Here is a 22,786-nt window from a genome sequence, read left to right as displayed (position 1 = left end):
TACTATAAAACTGCATTAGAAAATAAACTAAACTCTGCAACTCATAAACCTGTGACCTTCAAATAAGTATTAAATTTATGAATATATGCATACATATACATATATTTTTTATATATTAAAAAGAAACTCATTATAATATATGACGTATTTACAGTTTAATTCAATTATATGTTATTCAAAAACTTGATTTCTTTTTCGAATCATTCATCTTCTCCTTTTTAGCTATAATTTGATGAAAAAAATGTTAATTATGTTGTATGAGAGATGATAACTTTTATACAAAGTACTTCTTATGACTTGATTTTAGTTTTGATCCACTTATTGCAGAATAAGTAGATTAACACTAACGTCAGACTAGCTTGATAATTTAAATTCGATGTAGTATACAAAAAATCATATTACTGAAAACTCATAACACATTTTGTTTCATCATCATAAATTACTAATTACGTAGAAAAATTCTTTTTACACAATTGTGAAAATAAATTTAGAATATTATAGTTTTAGTTATTCTAGTTTTATTATTATAACGATCAATTATTTGTTCATTATTGTTACGGCAAACAACGTTCAGAAATAAGTAAAATTTAATGAGGTATGTTTTGTGTACTCTTAACGATGAATCTTAATTATTCTATTTGAATAACGAATGAAGGTTGCATTAAGAAGTATGGTAATTATCGGTATTTTCCAATAGTAATTCTTTTTCATTTCGAGTAATTTGCTTGGGACTAAATTTCTCCAATGCAGGATCGAAACAAGGCTGCAATAAATATAATTAATTATTACATTTTTATGGTACTTGTGCATTAGCAAAAATAAATTTACTTCAAAAATGCATATTTATGGCAATTCAGATAACAATGGCTAATGCAGTTATACGATTTTATACTATTTATATATTTAAAATAAAATTATTTAACTTAATTACCAGATTATTAAAACTTATTTTTTAACGTGATATTTTTAAGGTATAATTTTTGAAATAGCTACTTTGTTTACTAATACTATATAAAAGTATGTAATGAATAATAAAACAATTACATAAAGACATTTATGAAATAAATTATTAGTAATGATTATTTTATAAAAGTATTACTTACTGTCTCACAAAGATTCATATTGCAGCAATTTTCAATTACTATTTCACACTGATTATTAGATGATGGCCTTGATGTCAGTGGAGTCAATATATTTTTGTTAACAACAAATCTTTTTTTAATAATCGGTTTTTTGCGAGTTATAAAAAGTATATAACCAAGTATAGTAATAATTATTAGAAGCACTCCAATTATTGTTAAAAATATTATCATAAACATTTTGGTTTCAGGACAATTATCACCATAAGAAATTTTCTTATCATAATGAACTTCTTCACAGCTGTTAAAAATATTTTTAATTAGTGATATAATGAAAATACTCAATTTAATTTGAACTATGTCATAAACTTACCGACAACCATCTAAATTGAGCTCATTCGACGTAGATTGAACACTATTACATATGTTCATGCATACCTCTGTCGCATTTAAAATTTCTTCACATCTTACACCTTGTGAATATTTACAAGTACAGTGAGGTTCACCCTCTTTCAAAGTGCAATCACCATCATTTAAACAATAATTAGAACAAACATTCTGTTCACAATGTTGTCCCTGATAGTTTTCATCACAGTTGCAGTGTGGTCGACCATTTTCAAGAATTGTGCATTCACCATGTAGACAATAGTTATGGCAGACACTCTTTTTACAAAGGAGATCGTTGAAACTGAAACGATGTGAAATTGTTAAAATTATGACCATATTATTAAAAGAACTGTTTTTAATAAAACATTATTATATTGAAAGCTTAAATCAGGACTGTTCAATAAAAATAAAATTTTATAAAATAACCTTCTAATCACCTGTGTTCACATTGACACTTGTTATTGATAATATCAAATAGTTCATTGTAAAAGCATGTTTGAGAAATTTCAGTAATAGGTTCATAAAAATTCTCATTATTGGTGAATGTATATTGTTCACTACTCTTGTTTGTTACCTCTGAAGACAACTTTTGAAGTTGTGTGTCGAATACAACGCAATCAATAGGACCAATATTGTCTTGTGTTATTAGAGTAGTAGGATTAGCATCAACGTTTGAATCTCGAAATGTTTTCCATATCCTCGGTGTCGAATCTGATTTTATATCCTTGTTTATACTCCATATAGCACCATAAACTGAATCAGTCCAATATATTGTACTCTGATCAATTGTGATATCAAAAGGTTGCTGATGTTTTCCATGAACCAATAATTCTCGATGCGATCCATCAAAATTACTCCGTTCTATTTTATAATGTATTCCTTCATCATCATCTATCCAATAAATTTTTCTAGTTGTATGATCAAATGTAAGTGCGACTGGATCATATAAATCAGTATTTATTATGATTTTATAATCTGTTCCATCCAACGTTGAACTTGAAATACTTGAACGAGACTTGTTACTGTTTGTCCAAAATAAACGTCGATCACACATATCTAATGTAATACCTTGTGGATTTTCATTTTTTAAATTTAAAATTACTTCAGGTTTCAAAACTTTATCCTCTGAACTAACGTCTAATTTGAATATTCCTTTTTTTTTACTATCAGTCCATAATAGTGATTGAGATATAGGATCATAAATGATATTAACGATATTCCAAAACTCTTGTTTTCCTAAAGAAGAAAAATAAATTATTTCATAACTTATCATTATTATTTTTATAATATTAATTACTTACTGTTGAGAAGTACATTTATTTCAGAATCTTCTGATCGTAGATTCTTTGAAAAAATTGATATATTTTTATTCCTGGAATCACTAAGATACAAACGATATGATATTTTATCATATGCAATTCCAGACAACGATACAGCATATCTATTCTTAATACGTCTCATTAATGTACCATCATGGGAAAAAAAATGTACTTCTTGTCCTATCGTTACTGCGAGATCTGAAAATGGAAAAACTCAGAATCAAAATGTATAAATAACTAGAGTCTACAAGATGCTACCAATTTTAACAATTACTTTTAGTGTAATATGCTTGTAATCAATCGAATAATAATTTATTTTACAAGTAAAGGACATATTTACTTGGCTCTTATAAAAAAATTTGTTATTAATTTTAAATCTAATTAAAAAAAAATTTATTTCATTTATTTTTAAAAATAAATGTAATATTATAATAAAATAAATAACGATATTGTATTTAATGTTTAAACTATTTAGCCAAGATAAAAATGTCTTTCTTCATATATTATATATGTCCATATATATATATATACACTAATTAAATTAAACATTGAACGATTATAATGTCAAGTATGCTTATCAATTTATCGCATAAAAATTTCATTCATCAACAAAAAAAAACTAAAACTACTAAAGTTTTAAGTCTTATTAATTTTATTCTTAACCTTCAACCTCCAAGACAAATATATGATGTAAATATTATATAACAATATAATTTATCAATTATTATGTCGATAATACTTATAAATTAATTTTTTATTCTATTAAAAATATTGATACAGCACAAATTTAGCAAGTAACATTACTAAAATATGAATTGAAGCAACAATTTTATTTATGGCACATCTAGATTTTTGAATCTCATATTTGTAAAAAAGTTTTTTTAATATAATGTCCACGAAATTAATATAAATAAATATAAATAATTTCATTTATATCATCTTAATCGGTTAATTTAATTATTTTTTTCATCCTTTTTAGATTACGTATTACTTATATAATGATTGATAAATTTGAATTAGTATGTTAAGAAACGAACATGAATATAAATGAAAAAAGATTACTGTCTTTGTCATACTTAATTTTAATAGGCGACATGATTATTTTTGCCAATAATTTGAAAGAATTTATTCAAAAATTGGCGTACGTGACGTTTCTTAATACATAAATGGTAGCTACTTTAGAGATATTTCTAATTTTTCTTATTCACAGTATTTCGATTAGGATAAAATTAACAGTAACTTACCCCATGATTTAGAATAAGTCAGGTTCATCAGAAATATGAAAAGAAAAAAAGAAACTAAAATACGTTGACTGTAAAATGACATTATACTTAAGTTATCATTTAAATTAAGTAAGTACTAATTCGCAAATAAAAACTCATGTGCCGCGCACGATTTTTTTCGAGTCTACGCACGCAAGCAGTTGTAAGTACACTAGTGTGGTAGTCAATGAATGTATTACCTTACATATGTATCAGTGAAATACATACATACCTATAATTGTAGATCATATAATTAATAGGTATTTTTTGTGTAATAAATAAATAATATAACTAAACATTATTGTAATAAAACTTTAACATTATTTAATTCATCATTTTTACGTCATTTGTTATAAAACTACAATGTATGAAAATGATTATTTACAAAAATTTTTACAATAAATTATAACTATAAAAAATAATATATCATTAACATTAATTTCATATTTCATACTAATTATATTAAATCGTATTAATTATTAAACGAAATTTTTAAGTCAAAACAGATGACTTCAATGTTTTTAGAACTTTAGATAAAAACAATATGGCGGTCGTACACAGAATCACAGTCTGTTGTTATTATATTATTTAACTTCTCTCTGTAAAACGAGAGATAGCGCGTTGGTACTCGGTCTGTTGCTACTCCAATCGACAAACCTTAGTATCACAGCTGTATAACGTGCGCACGTTGATGCCTTTATAAGAAATAAATAATAATACTATAGTTAGTCAAGATATATTATTAGAGATGAAGAGGTTGTGAAGAAATGTGAAGTTTTTAATTAACTCGTTTAAATGGTTAATTAATAATGCTTTTCTCTTTATTATTTAATATAATAAACGATTACATATAAATAATTTCAAGAATAGTGTATACATATATATGTAAATAACACATAATATGTATGCTGTGGCAATAGTAATGTATAGTGCATAGTAAAAGCAAGCAAGCTACTTTTGAATTACTGGTTACCTTTTATGGTAATTGAATGAAAAAAAAAACAGAAAAGATATAAATAAAAGTATTTGGCTAGTGTATTTTTCAACGTAAAGTGATAAAAAGTAAGAATATTTCATACTCATAAAAATTAATATAGTTAATAATTATAAGTGACAAGGATAAATTTAAAACGTGCAATAATTACAATTATATATTACTAATTGTAATAAATATTTATATTATAATAATACATCTCATCGAAATTGATTTATTAAGGTATGATATATTTTTAAAGATAAAGATGATCCATTTGACTCATATTATTCATTGTAAAAACAACTGTGTATCGAGTTTCTTATTAGTCAGCATTAAATGTAAAGCTAAACGTGGGTGAGCCTGTTTTAACCACACCTAAAATTTTATTTAAATCTTTACCCACATTTATTACTTTATAAAATATTTAAATTTGAAATATCATTATATTTAATACATTTTGACAAAATCAAATCTTACTGTTTAAATTAGTTTAGTTGAAAGATTCTAGGACTTTTTCTTCAGTATTTGCATAATAAAAGTTGTAACCAAAATTTATCACTATGAGTCATAACAGATTAATAATAGAATTGACCTAATCTGCAAACTTTAAATTTTGTTATTTCATTTTTTTTAAACAATTTTACAGTTAGTGTAATTTTATATAATAATTGATAAAATAAATTACAGCCATGGTGCGATATAGTTTTTTAATATCATTAATGATATGGGTACCTGGTGTACTATCATCTCTTCCACCGCCAGAAAGACTGACTGGCATGAATCCTTGTATTAGCAAACAAACTTGTCATGAATGCATACAAACGCCTCATTGTGCCTGGTGTGCTGCTCCAGTAAGTTCAATTAAATTCATTTATATAATTTATTGTAAACAGTGAAACATTAAATTTTAATGATTTTAAAAATTTTTCCAGAAATTCAATGAAAAACGTTGCTTCCTTCCAAACATTAACACTAAAATATTTGCAACATGTCCTGAAGAATTTACGTGGAATCCAGACAATGTATTTAGTATGGTACGCCATCGAAATTTAACAAAAGGTGGATACGTAGGTGTTGGAGAATATTCCGGATCAAGTTTTTCTTCAAGCTCTAGTAGTTCATCTTGGAGTAGTAAAAGTTCTAGTAGTAGTAGTAGTTCAGCATCAGGAAATAGACAAGATGCCGTACAAATATGGCCTCAAGAAGTTAATTTGAAACTACGAATAAATGAAGCTCACAGAATGTCATTCGCCTATTCACAAGCTGAAGATTATCCAGTTGATTTATACTATCTTATGGATCTCAGTAAATCGATGGAAGATGATAAACAAAAACTATCGGATTTAGGGCAACTACTTGTGGAAAGTATGAGTAAAATAACAAGCAATTTCCGGTTAGGATTTGGTAGCTTTGTTGATAAAGTGGTGATGCCTTATGTAAGCACAATACCAAAAGCTTTAAAAGAGCCTTGTGATGGATGTGCTGCACCCTACGGATATAAAAATGTCATGAGACTGTCTACAGATACTAGTGAATTTGCCAGTTTAGTAAGTAATGCATCAGTATCCGGTAATCTAGATGCCCCTGAGGGTGGTTTTGATGCTATCATGCAAGCTATTGTATGTAGAAATGAAATTGGTTGGCGTGAAAAAGCTCGTAGACTATTAGTATTTTCAACAGATGCTGGATTTCACTTCGCTGGAGATGGAAAATTAGGAGGAATTATTCGACCTAATGATGGCCTATGTCATCTTGATCATACTGGACTTTATACTCATTCATCACTACAAGATTATCCAAGTATCTCACAAATTAATTTAAAAGTTAAACAAAATGCTATTAATATCATTTGGGCTGTTACCGAAGAACAAATAAGTGTTTATAAGAGGCTAACAAAACATGTAGAAGGCTCATTTGCTGGTAAATTATCTAATGATTCAAGTAATATTGTCGAATTGATCAGAGAACAATATGATAAAATTTCAAGTTCAGTTGAAATGAAAGATACAGCAAGTAGTGTTATTAAAGTAAGATATCTTTCTAGTTGTTTAAATGATGGTCCACTCATTGAAACATCAAAATGTGATGGTCTAAAAGTTGGCACTAAAGTTGAATTTATTGCTGAAATCGAAGTAACTAGTTGTCCTGCCAATCGATCAGAGTGGAAACAAAAATTTGACATTTACCCTGTAGGTATTAATGAAACACTAACTGTCAATTTAGAAATGCTTTGTGATTGTCAGTGTGAACATAGTGGACCAATGTATGAAGCAAAATCTCCAGAATGTAATGGCGTAGGTACATTAAAGTGTGGAGTATGTGAATGCTATGATGGATTCTTCGGAAAACGATGTGAATGCAGCTCACATCAAGAAATAACCGGTTTCGATAGAAACTTTCAATCATGTCGTCCAGATAATACTTCTTTAGTTGATTGTTCTGGACGTGGTACGTGTGCATGTGGTCAATGTGAATGTGAAGAACGAGAAAATCATGAAGAGGTGAGTTGATAACGTGATTCGAATAAATTTGTAATACAAAATATTATCCATAACTTTGAATAATTAACTTGAATTTCTCTATAGATTATTTCTGGACACTTTTGTGAGTGTGATAACTTTTCATGCGATCGAGATGATGGATACCTTTGTTCAAATCATGGCACATGCCAATGTGGACAATGTATTTGTAATGCAGGTTGGACTGGGCCCAGTTGTAGATGTCGATCTTCTAATGATACTTGTATCGCTCCAGGTACTACCAACGGTGTTTTATGTTCTGGACACGTAAGTAGTTTTATCATAATTACAATCATAATACAAATATCATTCATAGATTATTATTTATAATATTTGAATTCTTTAGGGAGACTGTGTTTGTGGTGAATGTATTTGTCATGAAGTTGGTAATATACGATACTCCGGAAAACATTGTAACAAATGTCCTACTTGTCCTAGTCGTTGTGAAGAACTGAAGCCTTGTGTTCAGTGTTTGACTTATAAAACAGGAAACTTAACAGAAAGTGAATGCAATAAGCTCTGTACCGAGTTTGTTCCAGAGACAGTAGAATCTATTGTTGTTGATGTAGATAATGACGAAGTTGCATGCTATGGAATCGATGAATATGATTGTAAATACAATTTCGTATATTATTACGATAATCAAAATTGTCTTAAAGTAAAGGTTCAAGCTGAACGAGAATGTCCATCGCCTGTCTACGTACTTGGAATAGTTTTAGGTGTCATTGCTGCAATTGTTCTCATAGGACTTGCATTTTTACTTTTATGGAAATTATTAACAACTATACATGACCGCCGAGAATTCGCTAAATTCGAAAGGGAACGAATGATGGCCAAATGGGATACGGTAAGAAATTTATCTTATTAGTATAAATGATTTTATCAAAATGCTTCTTGAATTAATATGCTAAATAATTTATTTTTAAACAGGGAGAAAATCCTATTTACAAACAAGCAACGTCTACATTCAAGAACCCAACTTATGCAGGAAAATAAAAAATAAGAAGATAAGATGAACGGACGTTAGAACAATTATTGTTAAAAATCAATGAAAAATATAAAGTACAAGAAATTTAAAAATGAATTCATAAATCAATTCAATAACAGTTTTCAAGAATTCGAATAAACTTGCATTTGATTTATTTTTACAGATTGTTTAAATAATTTTTAAATTATTAATTTTCATTTTGTGAAAACTAGCATTTTTCTTTTTCTAGAATACTTATTTAACATAAAATAATTATTTTATTTTCTATTACGAAAAATACTGCCATAACACTAGACTGTACAAAAGAAAAATAGAAAACATAAAATAAAATCATTGTTTTGTCATAGAAATGCTAACTAATTTAATAGATTTACAAAATATTATCTTATTAAATTATTAGGGGATGTTTTTTTTTCTATTAAAGTGCCTTATATTATGATAGTATATTGAAAAATTATTGTTAAAAATAATTATTATATAATAAAATACGAAAAATCTCAGTTAATAAGCAAAAAATGAAAATTTTCTGATAAATAGTAATACTCTTATTATGAATATTTTTTATTATAATTAAAAATATAAGAATTATAATTATAAATTAATATCTAACAATATCTACTTAAATGCCAAGTTATATCATCTATATTTTTATTTTTCTTATTAATATTTTTAGAGACTTTCGTCTCTTTTTTTTTTTTAATGTCTTTATAATAAACTTATGTTGAAATATTTAACCACCAAAGTTATGAATTTTATTTTGATATTTTATAAAACTGTCTGTGACTGTAATTTTTTTCATTCTAAACTGTAAGCTTACAATGATGATAATGATAAAAAAATATTCGATAACTTTAGATACATTGTAATATCTAATAAATGTTTCAATAATATACATGTGTTGTGAATATTTTTCAATTATGTACCGACATATTGTTTTCATTTATATTTATTTAAATGATATACAAAAAACTGAATTTAAAAAAAAGAATTAGAATACTCCAATCAGTGATACGCAAAAGTGTCCATATGAATTATCAGTAAAAAATTTAAATTGCTTGCTTCTCTTAATATTTTAATTTTCGCTTACCTTTTATTCTTTAAATATCAAAAATAATTGATTATTTGCATACAATTATGAAAAAATTTTAATTTAATAAAAATTCTTTGTATGGAATAATAAAAACATTTAATTAATGTTATATATTTGTATATATTACTATTGTCATAATCATGGCAAAAGTCTTAGATCTCTACTGTTTTCAATTTTTATAAAAATATGATGAAATTTTTTATTCAAGCATTAGTGACAGGAATAATAAAGTGTGTCTGTTAATTAATCGGCTAAATATTGGATTACATAATCGCGGTCGTTTATAATTCAACCCGTACAGAAAATATTTGCCTATCAAATGAATTTGCAAAAGAAATTTAATCTGAAGATCATTTGTTCTTTAAATAATCACTGTATTATTAAAAGAAATAGTAAATATGACAAAGATAAACAGTTTTTTGATAAATGAGCCATAGAAAATTAATACCGGCTTTGGATAAATTTTATTTTGAAGATCATGCAATATAAAAGATCTGAAAAAAGTTTTAACAAATTCTGTTGAAACGTTCTATTTCCATAATAAAAATTTTAAGTAATTTAAATACATAGCCATTTGGAAGAGACAACTTATCGAATGATTGGTATTATCAAAATATTAAATCAATGCCAATACAATATTGTTGTTTATGACTATGTATGAATTACAACAATTTCATATTGTTTATGATATTTGCACTTTATTGTAAACAGTTGAAAAATAGTTGCTACATACTTATAGAATAATGTTTATTGCTAATAAATTCGATCAATAACAATAGAATATTATTGCTAATATGATTCATAACAACAGTATATTGTTTCTAACAATTTGCAATTATTAGAAACAATTAAAAATAAATACATAAAATTTGTATAAAATTGGAACAAAAAATAAAATTGATAATAATAAACAGTCAATGGGAAGGAGAAATTCATTATGTAGATAAAAAATTCATTCATTTCTTGATATTGAATTTGTTTAACTGAATAAAATAGAACTTGATAAACACACTGATAAGCTACAAAGGTAAGAGGTATATTGATTTTACCTGGGCTTTTTTAATTAATTAAAAGAAAATGGCTTTCAACAATATATTTTAGACATTTCAAAGAATAAATTTCATGTTACGGAATTGTTTTTTAATTCTAATATATGTATGTTTCTGTTTACACATCTTATGCCAAAAAAAATAATTTTTATTTTTATCTTACAGAAAAATGACGGAAAATAGTGAATACTTATTGGACATCAACCAATCAGAGATCAGTTACAATCGTAACTGTCGGTAATATATCATTTGGTAATAGATCTCTTCCTTACCGACGAAATGAATGTAAGATTACCGGTAAAATACTGACTGGTATGGAAATTTACGTAGCGTAAATTTCCTGACATCTATAGATTGTGAGTCATCTACTATAGTAGTGTTGTGTATGAAAATACTTTATTTAGTATACATGTATAAATTTAGACGTATATATGTGTAACTCACAAATTATACTCACGTGTTGGAAAATTCAATGAAAGTGCAAAATAAAATTGCAGGTATTTTATTACATCATTATATTGGAAAGTAGTGCAACGTCTAGCTTAAGCTTCGATAATTGTGTTAATATAAATATAGTAAAACATATAAAAAGCAACAATTTAGTACAATTGTGCCACAAATAATTGAGTGTTTGAAAATGTCCTCAAGAAAATGGAGTTGAATATCATACTAATTTATGACTGTTTGACAATTTTCATTAACTTATAGTTAATAATTATACGTCATATTATTATATTCATATAAATCTATTTTTATAGATTACTAATATTTTTTCAGTCGCATAACAAAGTTATCACCCATTAGATTATGGAAAAATTGTCAAAGATAGCGTGGTATTTTCAATGGTTGAAAAGGAATGATCGTAAAAATGAACAATATCTTCAGGAAGATAAAATATTATCTGTCAATCAATTAAAAAACATTGAAAAAGTATCATCAACATCTAATGAGTGTGAAAAAAATAAAAATAATTTTTCGGATATTCTAGAGAGTCTATTGTTATGGAAAAATTCGGTCAACAGTATATCTGTTGTAATCGTTTTTAACATACTTTTTTGGTAAGATTTATTATTGTCTATACTTAACTCAAATTTATTATTAAATTATAAAAATCATTCTTAATCTTTCGTACTTTCATGAATAATTGTACTAGCAACGCATAAAAACATTAGTCATTGTTGGATTATACAAATAATTGCACATATTCATTATGCATCAGTCGCAATTCAGCATAAAAATTCGATTAGCTACTTATGTATGTCTATAGAAGCAACTACAGTCAACAATATGTATATAAATAACGCATGTAATACTGTTAAATTACTGACAAACTCATGATTCATATAATGTAAACATTCAGAATTTAAATAATGATACAACATAAATGAACATTATTTGTTATTCTAAATATTAGTGTTGTTTTCACAATATTACGAAATCATATAAATTCATCTAAAACACTGCAAGATTGAATATATCATTTTATTCTAATTGCAATTACTAATAAATTATTTATTATCTTCAAAAAGTTTTCAAAAATAAAACATGCATATATTACATTACACAAGTTAAAGCAATTTTGAAAATTACAGGGGCATTGTAGTTTTGGAGATTCGTGGCTTTGCAGCAGCCAGCAGTGCTGCGCTAGTTGTGGTTCTCTGCTACAGTACTCTAGAATCGCAGATAGAAAAAGAACCAAGATCACCATCATTAGATTCAATGGGGTAAATAATTTAAAACATTTTTGAGTAGATGTATTTTATTGTCAATATTTAAACTTTTCAAATTTTAATGTTTCAGGTCTTTAGTTCAATCATTTCAAATTGACAAAATGATAAATAAATTAAAAGCAGGCATTGAAAATTTGAAGACATTGCGGAAAAATCAACCTGGAACGGTACGAAAATTATTTAATTACTCATGAACTAATTTTTTTATGTGTAAATTATTTGTTTACAGTTTTGTATCGTAGCTTGTGTGACGTCAATAATGTTATGGGTAATTGGACGTAGTGTAAATTGTATTCTCTTGGTTTATGTTATTTGTATGGGACTTCTAGTAGGACCTGGGTTACTTTACAGAATACCTAAAAAAGTTCTTATTTCCAAAGGTATGACTAATTTACATAAATCAATAATCTAAACGTTCATATTAATGCATTTTAATTTCAATTTTATATCACTATATATAGAATGGGAAAATGAGATGGAAGAATTTTTACCTGCTGTAACTGAGGACAATTTACAATTATTAAACAGAGTAGGAGAAACTGGAAATCATTCTCCAACACCACCAAATGGTTTACCAGACCATTTTATTGGTGAATATAATAAAAATAATATATTACATACTTAAAAATTTTATTATTTTAATGAAATTAACATTAATATTACTTTTTAGATTCATTCGATGATGAAATCACTGGTCTAAAAATGCCATCTCATGAAGATGGCAGTACAGATGGACTTGAATTATCAGATGAGTTAGAATTGAGTGCTGGTGAAATTATCAATGATAATGGCAATTTAACGGCACAAAGTAAACATTTTGAAGTTATTTCTTCTTCAGATGAAGAAGAACTTGATCTTAAAAGCAATGATTTATCTAGTAATAGTGACGATAGCGAAAGTGAATTTGAAGTGATTGATAGTCATGATATTACTAGTTTAAGTAATGATAATAACAATGATCATCATAATTTGTAGGCATAAATATAACAAATACATACTATAAATATATACTATAATATAAGCAATGGTAAAAAAAAAAGAAACTCGAGTAATTGTACAATTGTTAATTAATTTATTTTTATGTTATTAAGTTCAATGAATATTGCTTCAAGATTCACTGTAAGATATTTCATTTAATTTGGATAATTTTAAAATAATCATTGGTGGTGGTGCTTCAATAACTTAGTATATATCTATATTTACAACAAAATTACTATGATACATACATTTTAATTTATCTGACAGATTTCAATTATAATCATAAATGAAATCGAATTATTTTGTCAAGGCTATATCATATAAATTACTTCATTTATAATAGAAAAAAAATTTCAATTTGAATCTACTCAAAAATAAACAGACAAACAACAAATATTAATATTTATTTCATTAAAATGAATAAATATTTTGTTCAAAGTTTCCATTGATACTAAAATAAGAGATTTAACTTATTTTTCACGACGTAAAAAGTTTAGAAAATCAATAAAGAATTCTATTAATAATCACGAAATATTTATTATAATACTGAAAAAATGAGGTGCAACTTTAGAACAAATATTGAACGCAATGAAATATAAATTAAGTAATTCTTTTATTCTGTTTGTACAATTTGTCATATTTTAACTTATTGAAAATAAATAAGTTATTTTAATATCACAGACAGTGAAGTATATCAAATTACACACTATACAGTAATAGTTTATTTTTCTTAATCTATTTCCGTTTACTATTATAGTATTTTTAATGTAATACAAGAGAAAACCTATTTATGTACATATGTGAAAATAAACATGTTTATTAGTAAAAAAGAAAGATTCAATAAAACAAAATAAACCATTGTATATCATTGTAAACTCTAATAAAATATAAATTTTTGAAACAAAATTTGATGATTGCTTGTGAACCTTACATACTAATACTGTCATTTAGTATGACTTCAGTTTCATTTTTTTTTTCAGGTTCTATTAGTTGAACTTTATTTCTTATTGGTAAAACTTGTAAAAATGCTTCTTGCCATGTTTTTTTTTCTGTTATTCGCAATAAAATTTCAAATACTGAAATAGTTCAATAAATTAACAATACTGTCAGTATCAAATATTATTACTCTTATCATTATACTCACCATGATCAATAGTAAGAACTTTTCGTGCTGTCATTTTTAAAAATTTATCAAGAGGCAGTCTTCCATGCTGAATATTTGATTCTTTCGCGAGTTTATGACAAAGTCCCTAATATAAATATTTATAATTAAAATTTATGCTTTGTGTTATTCTTAAAATAATCAATTATAAATAAAAAATACCTTGTGTGAATTATGATCGACTAAACCTCCAATAACATAAACCGTGTCATCATTTAAAGCTTCAATAAAATTTTCAGATTCACTTGTAAGATAAATTATGTTTTTATCTTTATATATTTCTTTGTAGGAGTCTGAAAAAAAATTCACCTAAAACGTTAAAGCAAAACAAATAAAATTCTTACATATTGTAAATAAATAAAGCAATACAATGTAATGTTTCAAATAGTCCTTACATCCCAATGTTGATATCCATTATGCTTTTCCATTTCACGTTGACTTCTTCCATTAAAATTTGTTAGAGAAAACTGTACTGGAGCTAGAGCTCGTCGATTTAAAGAATAACATCTGAGTATTTGTTTTATAAGTTTAGCAATATCCTTGTCAATCATTACATCATCGAATGACATATCAATTGTTATAGTAACACCGCAAGTACTATCTGCCATAGTACTTTTTTTAAGGCTTTTTCTTGATGGACCAAGATCAATATTATTTGATCGAGCAAATGCACGTTTTTCCTTCAATTTTATTCTCTCTTTCAGTCTTGAATTAAACAACATATCATTATTATTTAGACTAATAATTATGTGTATGATATTAATTTATAAATATTATCAATATTTACCTTTTTTCGGTTTTTCTTGCCAACCATTTTTCTTTTTTTTTAATTTTCTTTTGATGACGTTTACTTAAATTAGTAATATCACTTACATTACTATCATTTGTAATACTATTAGATGAATTAGATACAAATATTGTGTTAACATCATTACTATCATTGCTCTTATCAGATGTATTATCAGTTTTCATATTTTATATCCTGTTATCAAATTATTTATATGCTATTACAAACAAAAATAATATCTATATATTAAAAATATATGTTTATATGTTATACTATTTACCCGATAATAATTAATTATCAAATGAAGAAGGATTCTTTCAGGAGTTATCGTCATGCAATGCTTTTTACTCCATTGTTGGTTGCAAAATTTCGACCTATAGTTCAGTTAGCATGTAAACAATAACCAACGTAACCCAAATGTCAAAACATTATTTATTTTATAAATTTCATTTATAGTTTGAGGATATACACATGATAAATAATTACGTAAAAGTTAGATAAATATATGATATAAATAAAATTTATGTAATTTAGAAAAAATTATTAGGCTACGTTTGATTTTTTAGTTTTTCTTTGAACCTGATTGAACTATAGTTATTAAAATTAATCAAACTATACTGTTCTCTCCATGTTTCAAATGGAGTAGGGATAGTGCATCTTTGTCCAATTCGACTACGAGAAATTCGTTCTTTTTAGGTTACCCCTCAAAATGGTAAGTATTAATACATTTTCTGTGTACGCAAATATGAGTAATTTCGTTTTATAATAAAAAATTTTTAAACATTTGAGTAGAAATAAATTAAATAATTCATTTATGCTTTATATTATGAAGATTATATGTCTATATATTCGTTATGAAATATTTTCTATCATATAAATGATCACCATGTGATTCATTTATATACCTGTAAATAATATTTATAAAAACTTTATAAATAAAATTCATTCAAACATGTAATTTAGTATATTATTAGTTTATTTTTTTCATCATATTTGTTTAATTATACAAATAATAACAAATAGTAATGATTCTACATATGCAATTAGTATATAACCTCTAAATCAAATGATGATAACATAATTGAGTGAAATTCTGTGATGGAATAATACTGATTTAATGAGTCTGATACAAATCATTGATAATATTCTTTTAAATTTGTTATAACTATTCGAGTTATTCTAAAACATAAACGAATTTTTTCAGCCACCCAAAAAAGATAGTAAAAGCTCGTCAAAACAACCTCAGAAGACACAAAAGAAGAAGGAGGGAGGATCCGGCGGAAAAGCTAAAAAAAAGGTAAATTGAGCTTCATTTGTAATATTTGAGGTAATCTATTGACTAATTAAATATAAGTTGTTTTATATTTTACAAGTTTTTCAATGTATTGTTGATGTATTTAATTTTATTTACAGAAATGGTCGAAAGGAAAAGTACGAGATAAATTGAACAATCAAGTGTTATTTGATAAAAGCACATATGATAAACTTCTTAAAGAAGTTCCTCAATATAAGCTTATTACTCCTTCTATTGTAAGTGAACGATTAAAAATCCGTGGATCACTAGCTCGAAGAGCACTTATTGAACTTCAACAGAAAGGACTTATTAAACAAGTGGTTCAACATCATGCCCAGCTTATCTACACACGAACCACTAAAGGAGATGATCCTGCTGCATAAAAAGTTTATAAACTTTTACTTTTAAATTAATAAAATCTAAAAAATATACTTGAAATGTTTTTATTTCAACATATCATTCATGAAATGATTAATTACATTCATTATAACTTAATATTATACATCGATTTTCGGCTTAAAAAAGTTTTACGTATTTCTATACTTCAAAGAGGTCAAAATGATGCTTATTAAGTGAAAGAGAGCAAAAGATTTAGGCAAAAATCTCAGATAAAAACTAGTAGTACCAAAAAAGCTAATAGCATCTTACTTGATCATTTGGAATCTAATTACAAATAAGTAAAGTTAATTAAAAATACTGTAATCTTATAAATATTTTCAAGATCAATTAGATCATCATCGAGATGACTTGTATGAAATTTCTATTTTGTGATTTAAACAATTGGATGTTATTTATTTAAACAATGAACATAAAAATGTTTATACTACTAGTGTATGTATGAAAAGGCTAGGGAATTTATTGGACTCATTAGATGTAAAGGACCTTTAACAGAGTCTGACGCAAAAATAATGCTGAAACATGGCTGACTTGGTTATGTTCATAAGATATTTGGCATTTCTGATGAAACATGGTGATGATGCGCCAAACTCTATCTTGAGTGACTAGCATGCGCATGATGTTGTCGACGCATTATCTACATATATATACTCTGTATTAACGTGTCATATCATAATAATATTAGACATATATATTTGCGTTCAAGATAACCGTAAAAAGGAACATATTTTACTCAATAAAATAGGAATTAAACATTAAACTGTTACAATTCATTATGTCGAGTGAAAAAGAATGCCATTTTAAAGCAGGGCATCCACCAGCAGGTTCTAATATAATTATTATATTAACAATTATTATTATCCAAATATACAGCTTCAATTAATGTATCAATTTTGAACTTTACATTTCTTTTCATATATTTCTAATTTGAATAATGCTTTAATGATGATTTATGATAATTCAATCACCCAACTTTATTTTTGCATTTATTTGTAATAACTTTAATAATTATTATCCAGTTAAGGCTGGTGGAATGAGGATAACTCAACATAAAACAGCTCGAGAAGAACGTGAACAATTTAAACTGACTAAAACTTCAACAGATGCCAAACTTTCAACTAGGTAAAAATTGATCATTTAATTAAGAACTTAATATCAACATGATATTAAATTTGAATTACATCCTAGTCCTCCTAAGACTGTAATGATTAGTGGCGCTCCAACACGAGGTAATGCTGATTTTCCACCCGAAGCAGTTCAACATTTTCATGAAAAACCAGTTCCAACTCATGATTTAAGATCAGCTAATTCTTCTAGACCTGTTGTCATACAACAACCTAGAAAGTGAAATTATCACATTTGTTTTTTAATTGAAAAAATTTATGGTTAAAGTTAACATAAAATATAGATATTTCAAATGTTAAATTTTTCATATAATAACACGATATAAATTTTATTTTTTGATTTTATGTTATAAAGATTTTCTTTTTTCTAAAAATTTATGTTTTGTTTTATTCAAACAATTATTTGAATGAATTTCTTATTAAATATAGATTGAAGTACATATGTCCAATATGATATAAATGGGTTTTATTGGTACGATAATAATGATCAGGATAACTATTACTTAGCATTTTTTGGGACCATGCATTATGAGTTTATATTTTTGTAATTAACTTGATTATATATTTGATTTATGTTTGAAAATAAATTTAAATATCACAACTTTATTAATTTATTAAACTTTATTTAAAGCTACCACGTTTTTAAATTTAAAATAAATGTTTACAATATGATATAATATAAATAAATTTAAATATAATGTCACTGGTTACCATTGTTGCGTGGTGATCACATCATTACATTCATAACACCGTGTGACTTTTTTCCTCACCTAGCAACCAAAAATGTATCAAGTATAAACACTATGATGTGAGCTGTCATGGATTGAGAGAAAAAAAACAAATGAAAGAGGTTCATCAAACTAGCAACATTTCTATTGTGTTTGTTTAAATGTACTTTAGAAATGTGAATATGTTTAAATCTAAATATCATAGTCTTATATTAAATTACATGTAATAATTGATTTATATACAAATTCTTCAAATATAAAGGATAGATTTTTCAATTGCAAAAGTGAAAATGTCTGACAAGAATAATGCCGAAAAATTATCTGAAATTGATTCTCATGTCACTAAGCATTACAATATTATTCGAAGACTTGGCAAAGGGGTATTTTTTTATTAAACAATTTTTTTATTTATTGTTAACAATATTAACAACAGTAATAATATTAATAACTATTATTATTATTTTTTTTTAAATAATAATAATTATTATTATCAAATAAAAAATAATTTTCAATTGATCGACATACATTGAGTCATATGTATAAATGCAAGCATATAAAATCTGAAGTGAAGATATAATGAATTAATTTTTTTATAATTATATAAATGAATAATAATAATTAATAAAATATTAATTAATTAATAATTATATAAATGAAAATATCTGTTTTTACATTTATTTAATATTACAATTCTATCAATTTATCGGATTTAATAGAATTATTTTTATTTGTTAATAAAATATTCGAAAAAATCTAAACTCGTTATTTTTATTCTAATAACATAAAATCTGTTTATTCTAAAAGGCATATGGAATTGTATGGGAGGCAACTGAAAAGAAATCAAAAGAGACCGTAGCAGTGAAGAAAATTTTTGATGCTTTTAGAAATCAAACTGATGCTCAACGAACATTTCGAGAAATAATGTTTCTATTGTCGTTTTCTAATCACGAAAATATTATTCAATTAATTGGATTACATAAAGCTAACAATGATCGAGATATATATTTGGTTTTTGAATTTATGGGTAAATATTTTTTAAAATATATTGTTAATTTTTACTTTCGTTATATTCTTGATAATAAAAAGATAATATTTTAACAGATACTGATTTACATAAAGTTATAAAAAAAGGTAATATTTTGAAAGATATCCACAAAGTTTATATAATGTATCAGCTATTCAAAGCTATCAAGTACATTCATTCTGGAAATGTTATTCATAGGGATTTAAAAGTAAGTAATTGCTTATATTTCATAAGTAAATAATTAGAAAATTCTACAAAATAATATTTATTATTTAGCCATCAAATATACTTCTTAATACTCAATGTCACTGCAAAATTGCTGATTTCGGACTAGCTCGATCAGTATGTCAGCAGAGATTCAATGATAAAGACAGTGATACTATGGGTGATCCTACTTTAACGGATTATGTTGCAACAAGATGGTATCGAGCTCCAGAGATATTAATAGCATCAAAAAAGTATGTACCTGATATTATTTACATGATATAAATATCTCATAATAACATATGATAAAATATTAATATCATTTCATCAATTATCGAAACCTTAATAAATATCTTTTTATCTCAGATATACTAAAGGTATAGATATGTGGTCTTTGGGTTGCATTCTTGGTGAAATGTTACTTGAGAGAGCACTATTTCCGGGTTCTTCTACAATTAATCAGATTGAAAGGATAATGGCTACTCTACCACCTCCCACACCAGAAGGTAATAACAAATTTGACATCCTCACGAATTAAAATTAAACAATTTATCTACTTTCAGATATAGCTTCAATAAGTGTTGGATATGGTTCGAATTTATTAGAAAAAACTCCAAGTGTACCACGATGTAGCCTACAGGAACTTTTAGTAAATGTATCTGAAAGTGCATTGGATTTAATCAGTAGACTTATTGTCTTCAATCCCAATAATAGACTAACAGCAGTTGAAGCTCTTGAACATCCTTATGTTGCTAAGTAATTACATAATGAATACACTTCAAAGAGATAGCAATATGCTTTAAAAAGTTTCGATTTTAGTCCAGCATTTTTAAAAATATCTTTGTAAATTTATTGAATTTATGTATTACAGCTTTCATTATCGAGCATATGAACCAGAACGTGGCTCCAATGTAATACCTCCTTTACGCGATGATATACAGCTGTCTGTTGAAGAATATCGTAATAAACTTTACGCTATGATGGATGATAAACATCGAATAAATAAAAATCTGTTAAGATCTAAGTTTTCGGGGAAGTCAAAATCTAGAACTGGAAAATTTTCGGAACACATTACACGAAGTATAAAAGAGCCGAGTAATGTTCAAAATGTACCAAAGGATGTGATGAAAAAAAAAGATTTACAATATCCTAATGATGATATTCGACAACAAAATAAAATTAATGATTATTCAAAACATCAATTACGAATTACTGGTAAATATTTTTCTTAATAATAATTTTCATTGTTATCAATCCTTTAATTATAAATGTATATTCATATCTTTTTAGCTGGAAGAAATACACTTTGTCAATACGCCCATAATGTCCTGAACAAAAATTTGAGCAATTTTCGATCTAATTGTACAAAAAGTTGTCAGTGTTTTACTAATTATCAACCCCAACAGCAACATCCATTAAATAAGACTCAACGATCTATCAAGTCAGATCAAACAATAAGGGTAAAGTCATTTATTTTATTTTCTTTTTAATTAAATTATCATAATAGATGTGCGATAGACGTAAATTAAAATTATATCATTACAGGCCCCTTACTGTATGGAATATATTTAGGTATATCTTTAAGTATTGGATTATTTAATATTATTTTATTTTAAATTAATTTTAAAAAAACTTTTAAGCTTTACTTATTATTCTTCAATACTTTAATAAGTAATGTATTTTTTATCAATTTATTTATTTTTTATTTCAGTCTGGAATATTTGTCAAAATGAACATAATTAATCAACCGAAATTGCGAACCAATGTTAAAACTTCAAAATTAAATAAAAATTCTACTGGATCATCATTCAATAATATTATAAATCATCATTCATTGTCGAAAGTATTTAGTACTGCCTCAAGTTCATCGAATTTGAGTAATAAATCTTATGAAAAAATGCCAAATAATATTACTAAACATTTTTTTAACAGTGATGGAAATTTTTATCGAAACTCAATTGAATATCAAAATCACGTTATACAAAATTATTTAAATCAAACAATTCCCAAACCTAATAAAATTGTAGGTAAACGTATTCGTAATTAAATAATTAATAATTTCACTGGTAGTAGTTATAAAATTATTAACAGAAAAGTGCTTGAAAATTCATTTTATAAAATTTAATTCTAAAAACAATATAAACAAAATTTATCACTCATTATTGGCTACTTTTGGAACTAAATTGTTAAAAAAATTTATTTTATGATGAACCTGCATTGTACTACTTTCAAATGTATTTTTTTATAAATGTAACTTTTTGCTGATACAAGTAAGCAGTGTGAAAAATGTACTGAAATGTAATTCTAGATCAAATTTAGATAATACCAATATTGTTAGTATTATTATTCTTTTTTAAATATTGTATATTGTGTGTCAATATAAAAAAAAAAATATTGTGCCATAATGCACAGTGTGTAATGATTCAATTAAATGTAATTTTTATAATGAAATACAAATTTTAGATGCATAAAATTTATAATTTGTAAGAAATATTATTTTCCTGTATCAAAACTAGTATACAAGTCAACAATCATTATAAAATTTTATTTTATGTCTTCATTTTCAAATAATAAAATATAAACATCAAAGAAATTATATCAATTATAATTAATATATGATATGTTAATAGCAGATACGTGGGAGAAAATTGTTATATTTAATGATTAAACAGTAGTAATGTTTAATCAAT

General features: G+C 25.6%; 7 protein-coding genes across 15 annotated transcripts; 5 read left to right on the top strand and 2 right to left on the bottom strand.

Moving 5' to 3' along the window:
- Positions 1 to 521: 521 nt before the first annotated feature.
- Positions 522 to 4,231, bottom strand: cue (Protein cueball). Its single transcript, XM_035093485.1, has 6 exons — positions 4,030 to 4,231; positions 2,768 to 2,983; positions 1,904 to 2,702; positions 1,453 to 1,767; positions 1,104 to 1,380; positions 522 to 763 (listed from the first exon to the last, which is right to left on the bottom strand). Exons 1-6 carry the CDS (start codon positions 4,109 to 4,111, stop codon positions 662 to 664), a joined length of 1,791 nt encoding a protein of 596 aa, XP_034949376.1. The 5' UTR covers positions 4,112 to 4,231; the 3' UTR covers positions 522 to 661.
- Positions 4,232 to 4,642: 411 nt separating this feature from the next.
- mys (myospheroid) lies at positions 4,643 to 8,591 on the top strand. Of its 4 annotated transcripts, none has more exons than XM_035093426.1 (6): positions 4,643 to 5,109; positions 5,711 to 5,874; positions 5,956 to 7,524; positions 7,609 to 7,809; positions 7,889 to 8,389; positions 8,473 to 8,591. In XM_035093426.1, the coding sequence occupies exons 2-6, from the start codon at positions 5,713 to 5,715 to the stop codon at positions 8,536 to 8,538; spliced, it is 2,499 nt and encodes an 832-aa protein (XP_034949317.1). In that variant the 5' UTR covers positions 4,643 to 5,109; positions 5,711 to 5,712; the 3' UTR covers positions 8,539 to 8,591. The 4 variants fall into 4 exon arrangements, with proteins under 4 accessions (XP_034949317.1, XP_034949318.1, XP_034949320.1 ...); XM_035093427.1 differs by having other exon boundaries at positions 4,643 to 5,263; XM_035093429.1 differs by lacking the exon at positions 4,643 to 5,109 and adding an exon at positions 5,293 to 5,373.
- Positions 8,592 to 11,013: 2,422 nt separating this feature from the next.
- Positions 11,014 to 13,438, top strand: LOC118073129 (reticulophagy regulator 3-like). 4 transcript variants are annotated; one of them, XM_035093442.1, is made up of 7 exons: positions 11,014 to 11,166; positions 11,447 to 11,727; positions 12,262 to 12,393; positions 12,470 to 12,566; positions 12,629 to 12,779; positions 12,861 to 12,989; positions 13,070 to 13,438. In XM_035093442.1, exons 2-7 carry the CDS (start codon positions 11,477 to 11,479, stop codon positions 13,372 to 13,374), a joined length of 1,065 nt encoding a protein of 354 aa, XP_034949333.1. In that variant the 5' UTR covers positions 11,014 to 11,166; positions 11,447 to 11,476; the 3' UTR covers positions 13,375 to 13,438. The 4 variants fall into 4 exon arrangements, with proteins under 4 accessions (XP_034949333.1, XP_034949332.1, XP_034949334.1 ...); XM_035093443.1 differs by having other exon boundaries at positions 11,069 to 11,166; positions 11,428 to 11,727; XM_035093444.1 differs by having other exon boundaries at positions 11,077 to 11,166; positions 11,658 to 11,727.
- Positions 13,439 to 14,055: 617 nt separating this feature from the next.
- Positions 14,056 to 15,868, bottom strand: LOC118073130 (tRNA methyltransferase 10 homolog A). Of its 2 annotated transcripts, none has more exons than XM_035093446.1 (6): positions 15,607 to 15,868; positions 15,327 to 15,543; positions 14,935 to 15,244; positions 14,702 to 14,848; positions 14,522 to 14,627; positions 14,056 to 14,453 (listed from the first exon to the last, which is right to left on the bottom strand). In XM_035093446.1, the coding sequence occupies exons 2-6, from the start codon at positions 15,509 to 15,511 to the stop codon at positions 14,305 to 14,307; spliced, it is 897 nt and encodes a 298-aa protein (XP_034949337.1). In that variant the 5' UTR covers positions 15,512 to 15,543; positions 15,607 to 15,868; the 3' UTR covers positions 14,056 to 14,304. The 2 variants fall into 2 exon arrangements, with proteins under 2 accessions (XP_034949337.1, XP_034949336.1); XM_035093445.1 differs by having other exon boundaries at positions 14,058 to 14,453; positions 15,327 to 15,521; positions 15,607 to 15,866.
- A 35-nt stretch (positions 15,869 to 15,903) lies between these two features.
- RpS25 (ribosomal protein S25) lies at positions 15,904 to 17,051 on the top strand. Its single transcript, XM_035093447.1, has 3 exons — positions 15,904 to 16,038; positions 16,531 to 16,623; positions 16,740 to 17,051. The coding sequence occupies exons 1-3, from the start codon at positions 16,036 to 16,038 to the stop codon at positions 17,001 to 17,003; spliced, it is 360 nt and encodes a 119-aa protein (XP_034949338.1). The 5' UTR covers positions 15,904 to 16,035; the 3' UTR covers positions 17,004 to 17,051.
- Positions 17,052 to 17,659: 608 nt separating this feature from the next.
- On the top strand, positions 17,660 to 18,746 carry LOC118073166 (death-associated protein 1). Its single transcript, XM_035093496.1, has 3 exons — positions 17,660 to 17,840; positions 18,036 to 18,138; positions 18,205 to 18,746. Exons 1-3 carry the CDS (start codon positions 17,792 to 17,794, stop codon positions 18,362 to 18,364), a joined length of 312 nt encoding a protein of 103 aa, XP_034949387.1. The 5' UTR covers positions 17,660 to 17,791; the 3' UTR covers positions 18,365 to 18,746.
- A 19-nt stretch (positions 18,747 to 18,765) lies between these two features.
- Positions 18,766 to 22,149, top strand: Erk7 (Extracellularly regulated kinase 7). Of its 2 annotated transcripts, XM_035093495.1 has the most exons (10): positions 18,766 to 19,248; positions 19,673 to 19,892; positions 19,970 to 20,100; positions 20,169 to 20,350; positions 20,463 to 20,602; positions 20,660 to 20,852; positions 20,968 to 21,311; positions 21,387 to 21,556; positions 21,642 to 21,668; positions 21,808 to 21,924. In XM_035093495.1, exons 1-9 carry the CDS (start codon positions 19,159 to 19,161, stop codon positions 21,666 to 21,668), a joined length of 1,497 nt encoding a protein of 498 aa, XP_034949386.1. In that variant the 5' UTR covers positions 18,766 to 19,158; the 3' UTR covers positions 21,808 to 21,924. The 2 variants fall into 2 exon arrangements, with proteins under 2 accessions (XP_034949386.1, XP_034949385.1); XM_035093494.1 differs by lacking the exon at positions 21,642 to 21,668 and having other exon boundaries at positions 21,808 to 22,149.
- The last annotated feature ends 637 nt before the right edge of the window (positions 22,150 to 22,786 follow it).

The sequence above is a fragment of the Chelonus insularis genome, unplaced genomic scaffold (genome assembly GCF_013357705.1).
Source record: "Chelonus insularis isolate UGA/USDA-ARS -01 unplaced genomic scaffold, ASM1335770v1 scaffold_229_pilon, whole genome shotgun sequence".
NCBI lineage: Eukaryota > Metazoa > Arthropoda > Insecta > Hymenoptera > Braconidae > Chelonus > Chelonus insularis.
Note: the sequence above shows the minus strand (reverse complement) of the source record. Positions and strands in the feature narration are given on the sequence as shown.

What these genes read in the sequence shown, in the direction of transcription:
- cue (XM_035093485.1), bottom strand. Translation starts at nt 4,111, where the DNA reads ATGTCATTTTACAGTCAACGTATTTTAGTTTCTTTTTTTCTTTTCATA. An exon ending in AATAAATGTACTTCTCAACA is followed by an intron (nt 2,703 to 2,767) that starts GTAAGTAATTAA and finishes TTTCTTCTTTAG; the next exon opens with GAAAACAAGAGTTTTGGAAT. An exon ending in ATATGAATCTTTGTGAGACA is followed by an intron (nt 764 to 1,103) that starts GTAAGTAATACT and finishes TATTTATTGCAG; the next exon opens with CCTTGTTTCGATCCTGCATT.
- mys (XM_035093426.1), top strand. Translation starts at nt 5,713, where the DNA reads ATGGTGCGATATAGTTTTTTAATATCATTAATGATATGGGTACCTGGT. An exon ending in GTGTTTTATGTTCTGGACAC is followed by an intron (nt 7,810 to 7,888) that starts GTAAGTAGTTTT and finishes TGAATTCTTTAG; the next exon opens with GGAGACTGTGTTTGTGGTGA. An exon ending in TGATGGCCAAATGGGATACG is followed by an intron (nt 8,390 to 8,472) that starts GTAAGAAATTTA and finishes ATTTTTAAACAG; the next exon opens with GGAGAAAATCCTATTTACAA.
- LOC118073129 (XM_035093442.1), top strand. Translation starts at nt 11,477, where the DNA reads ATGGAAAAATTGTCAAAGATAGCGTGGTATTTTCAATGGTTGAAAAGG. An exon ending in GTTTTTAACATACTTTTTTG is followed by an intron (nt 11,728 to 12,261) that starts GTAAGATTTATT and finishes TGAAAATTACAG; the next exon opens with GGGCATTGTAGTTTTGGAGA. An exon ending in CCATCATTAGATTCAATGGG is followed by an intron (nt 12,394 to 12,469) that starts GTAAATAATTTA and finishes TTAATGTTTCAG; the next exon opens with GTCTTTAGTTCAATCATTTC.
- LOC118073130 (XM_035093446.1), bottom strand. Translation starts at nt 15,511, where the DNA reads ATGAAAACTGATAATACATCTGATAAGAGCAATGATAGTAATGATGTT. An exon ending in GCAAGAAAAACCGAAAAAAG is followed by an intron (nt 15,245 to 15,326) that starts GTAAATATTGAT and finishes GTTTAATTCAAG; the next exon opens with ACTGAAAGAGAGAATAAAAT. An exon ending in AGTTCTTACTATTGATCATG is followed by an intron (nt 14,454 to 14,521) that starts GTGAGTATAATG and finishes GAACTATTTCAG; the next exon opens with TATTTGAAATTTTATTGCGA.
- RpS25 (XM_035093447.1), top strand. An exon ending in GCGGAAAAGCTAAAAAAAAG is followed by an intron (nt 16,624 to 16,739) that starts GTAAATTGAGCT and finishes TTTTATTTACAG; the next exon opens with AAATGGTCGAAAGGAAAAGT.
- LOC118073166 (XM_035093496.1), top strand. Translation starts at nt 17,792, where the DNA reads ATGTCGAGTGAAAAAGAATGCCATTTTAAAGCAGGGCATCCACCAGCA. An exon ending in AGCAGGGCATCCACCAGCAG is followed by an intron (nt 17,841 to 18,035) that starts GTTCTAATATAA and finishes ATTATTATCCAG; the next exon opens with TTAAGGCTGGTGGAATGAGG. An exon ending in GATGCCAAACTTTCAACTAG is followed by an intron (nt 18,139 to 18,204) that starts GTAAAAATTGAT and finishes ATTACATCCTAG; the next exon opens with TCCTCCTAAGACTGTAATGA.
- Erk7 (XM_035093494.1), top strand. Translation starts at nt 19,159, where the DNA reads ATGTCTGACAAGAATAATGCCGAAAAATTATCTGAAATTGATTCTCAT. An exon ending in ACCACCTCCCACACCAGAAG is followed by an intron (nt 20,603 to 20,659) that starts GTAATAACAAAT and finishes ATCTACTTTCAG; the next exon opens with ATATAGCTTCAATAAGTGTT. An exon ending in ACATCAATTACGAATTACTG is followed by an intron (nt 21,312 to 21,386) that starts GTAAATATTTTT and finishes ATATCTTTTTAG; the next exon opens with CTGGAAGAAATACACTTTGT.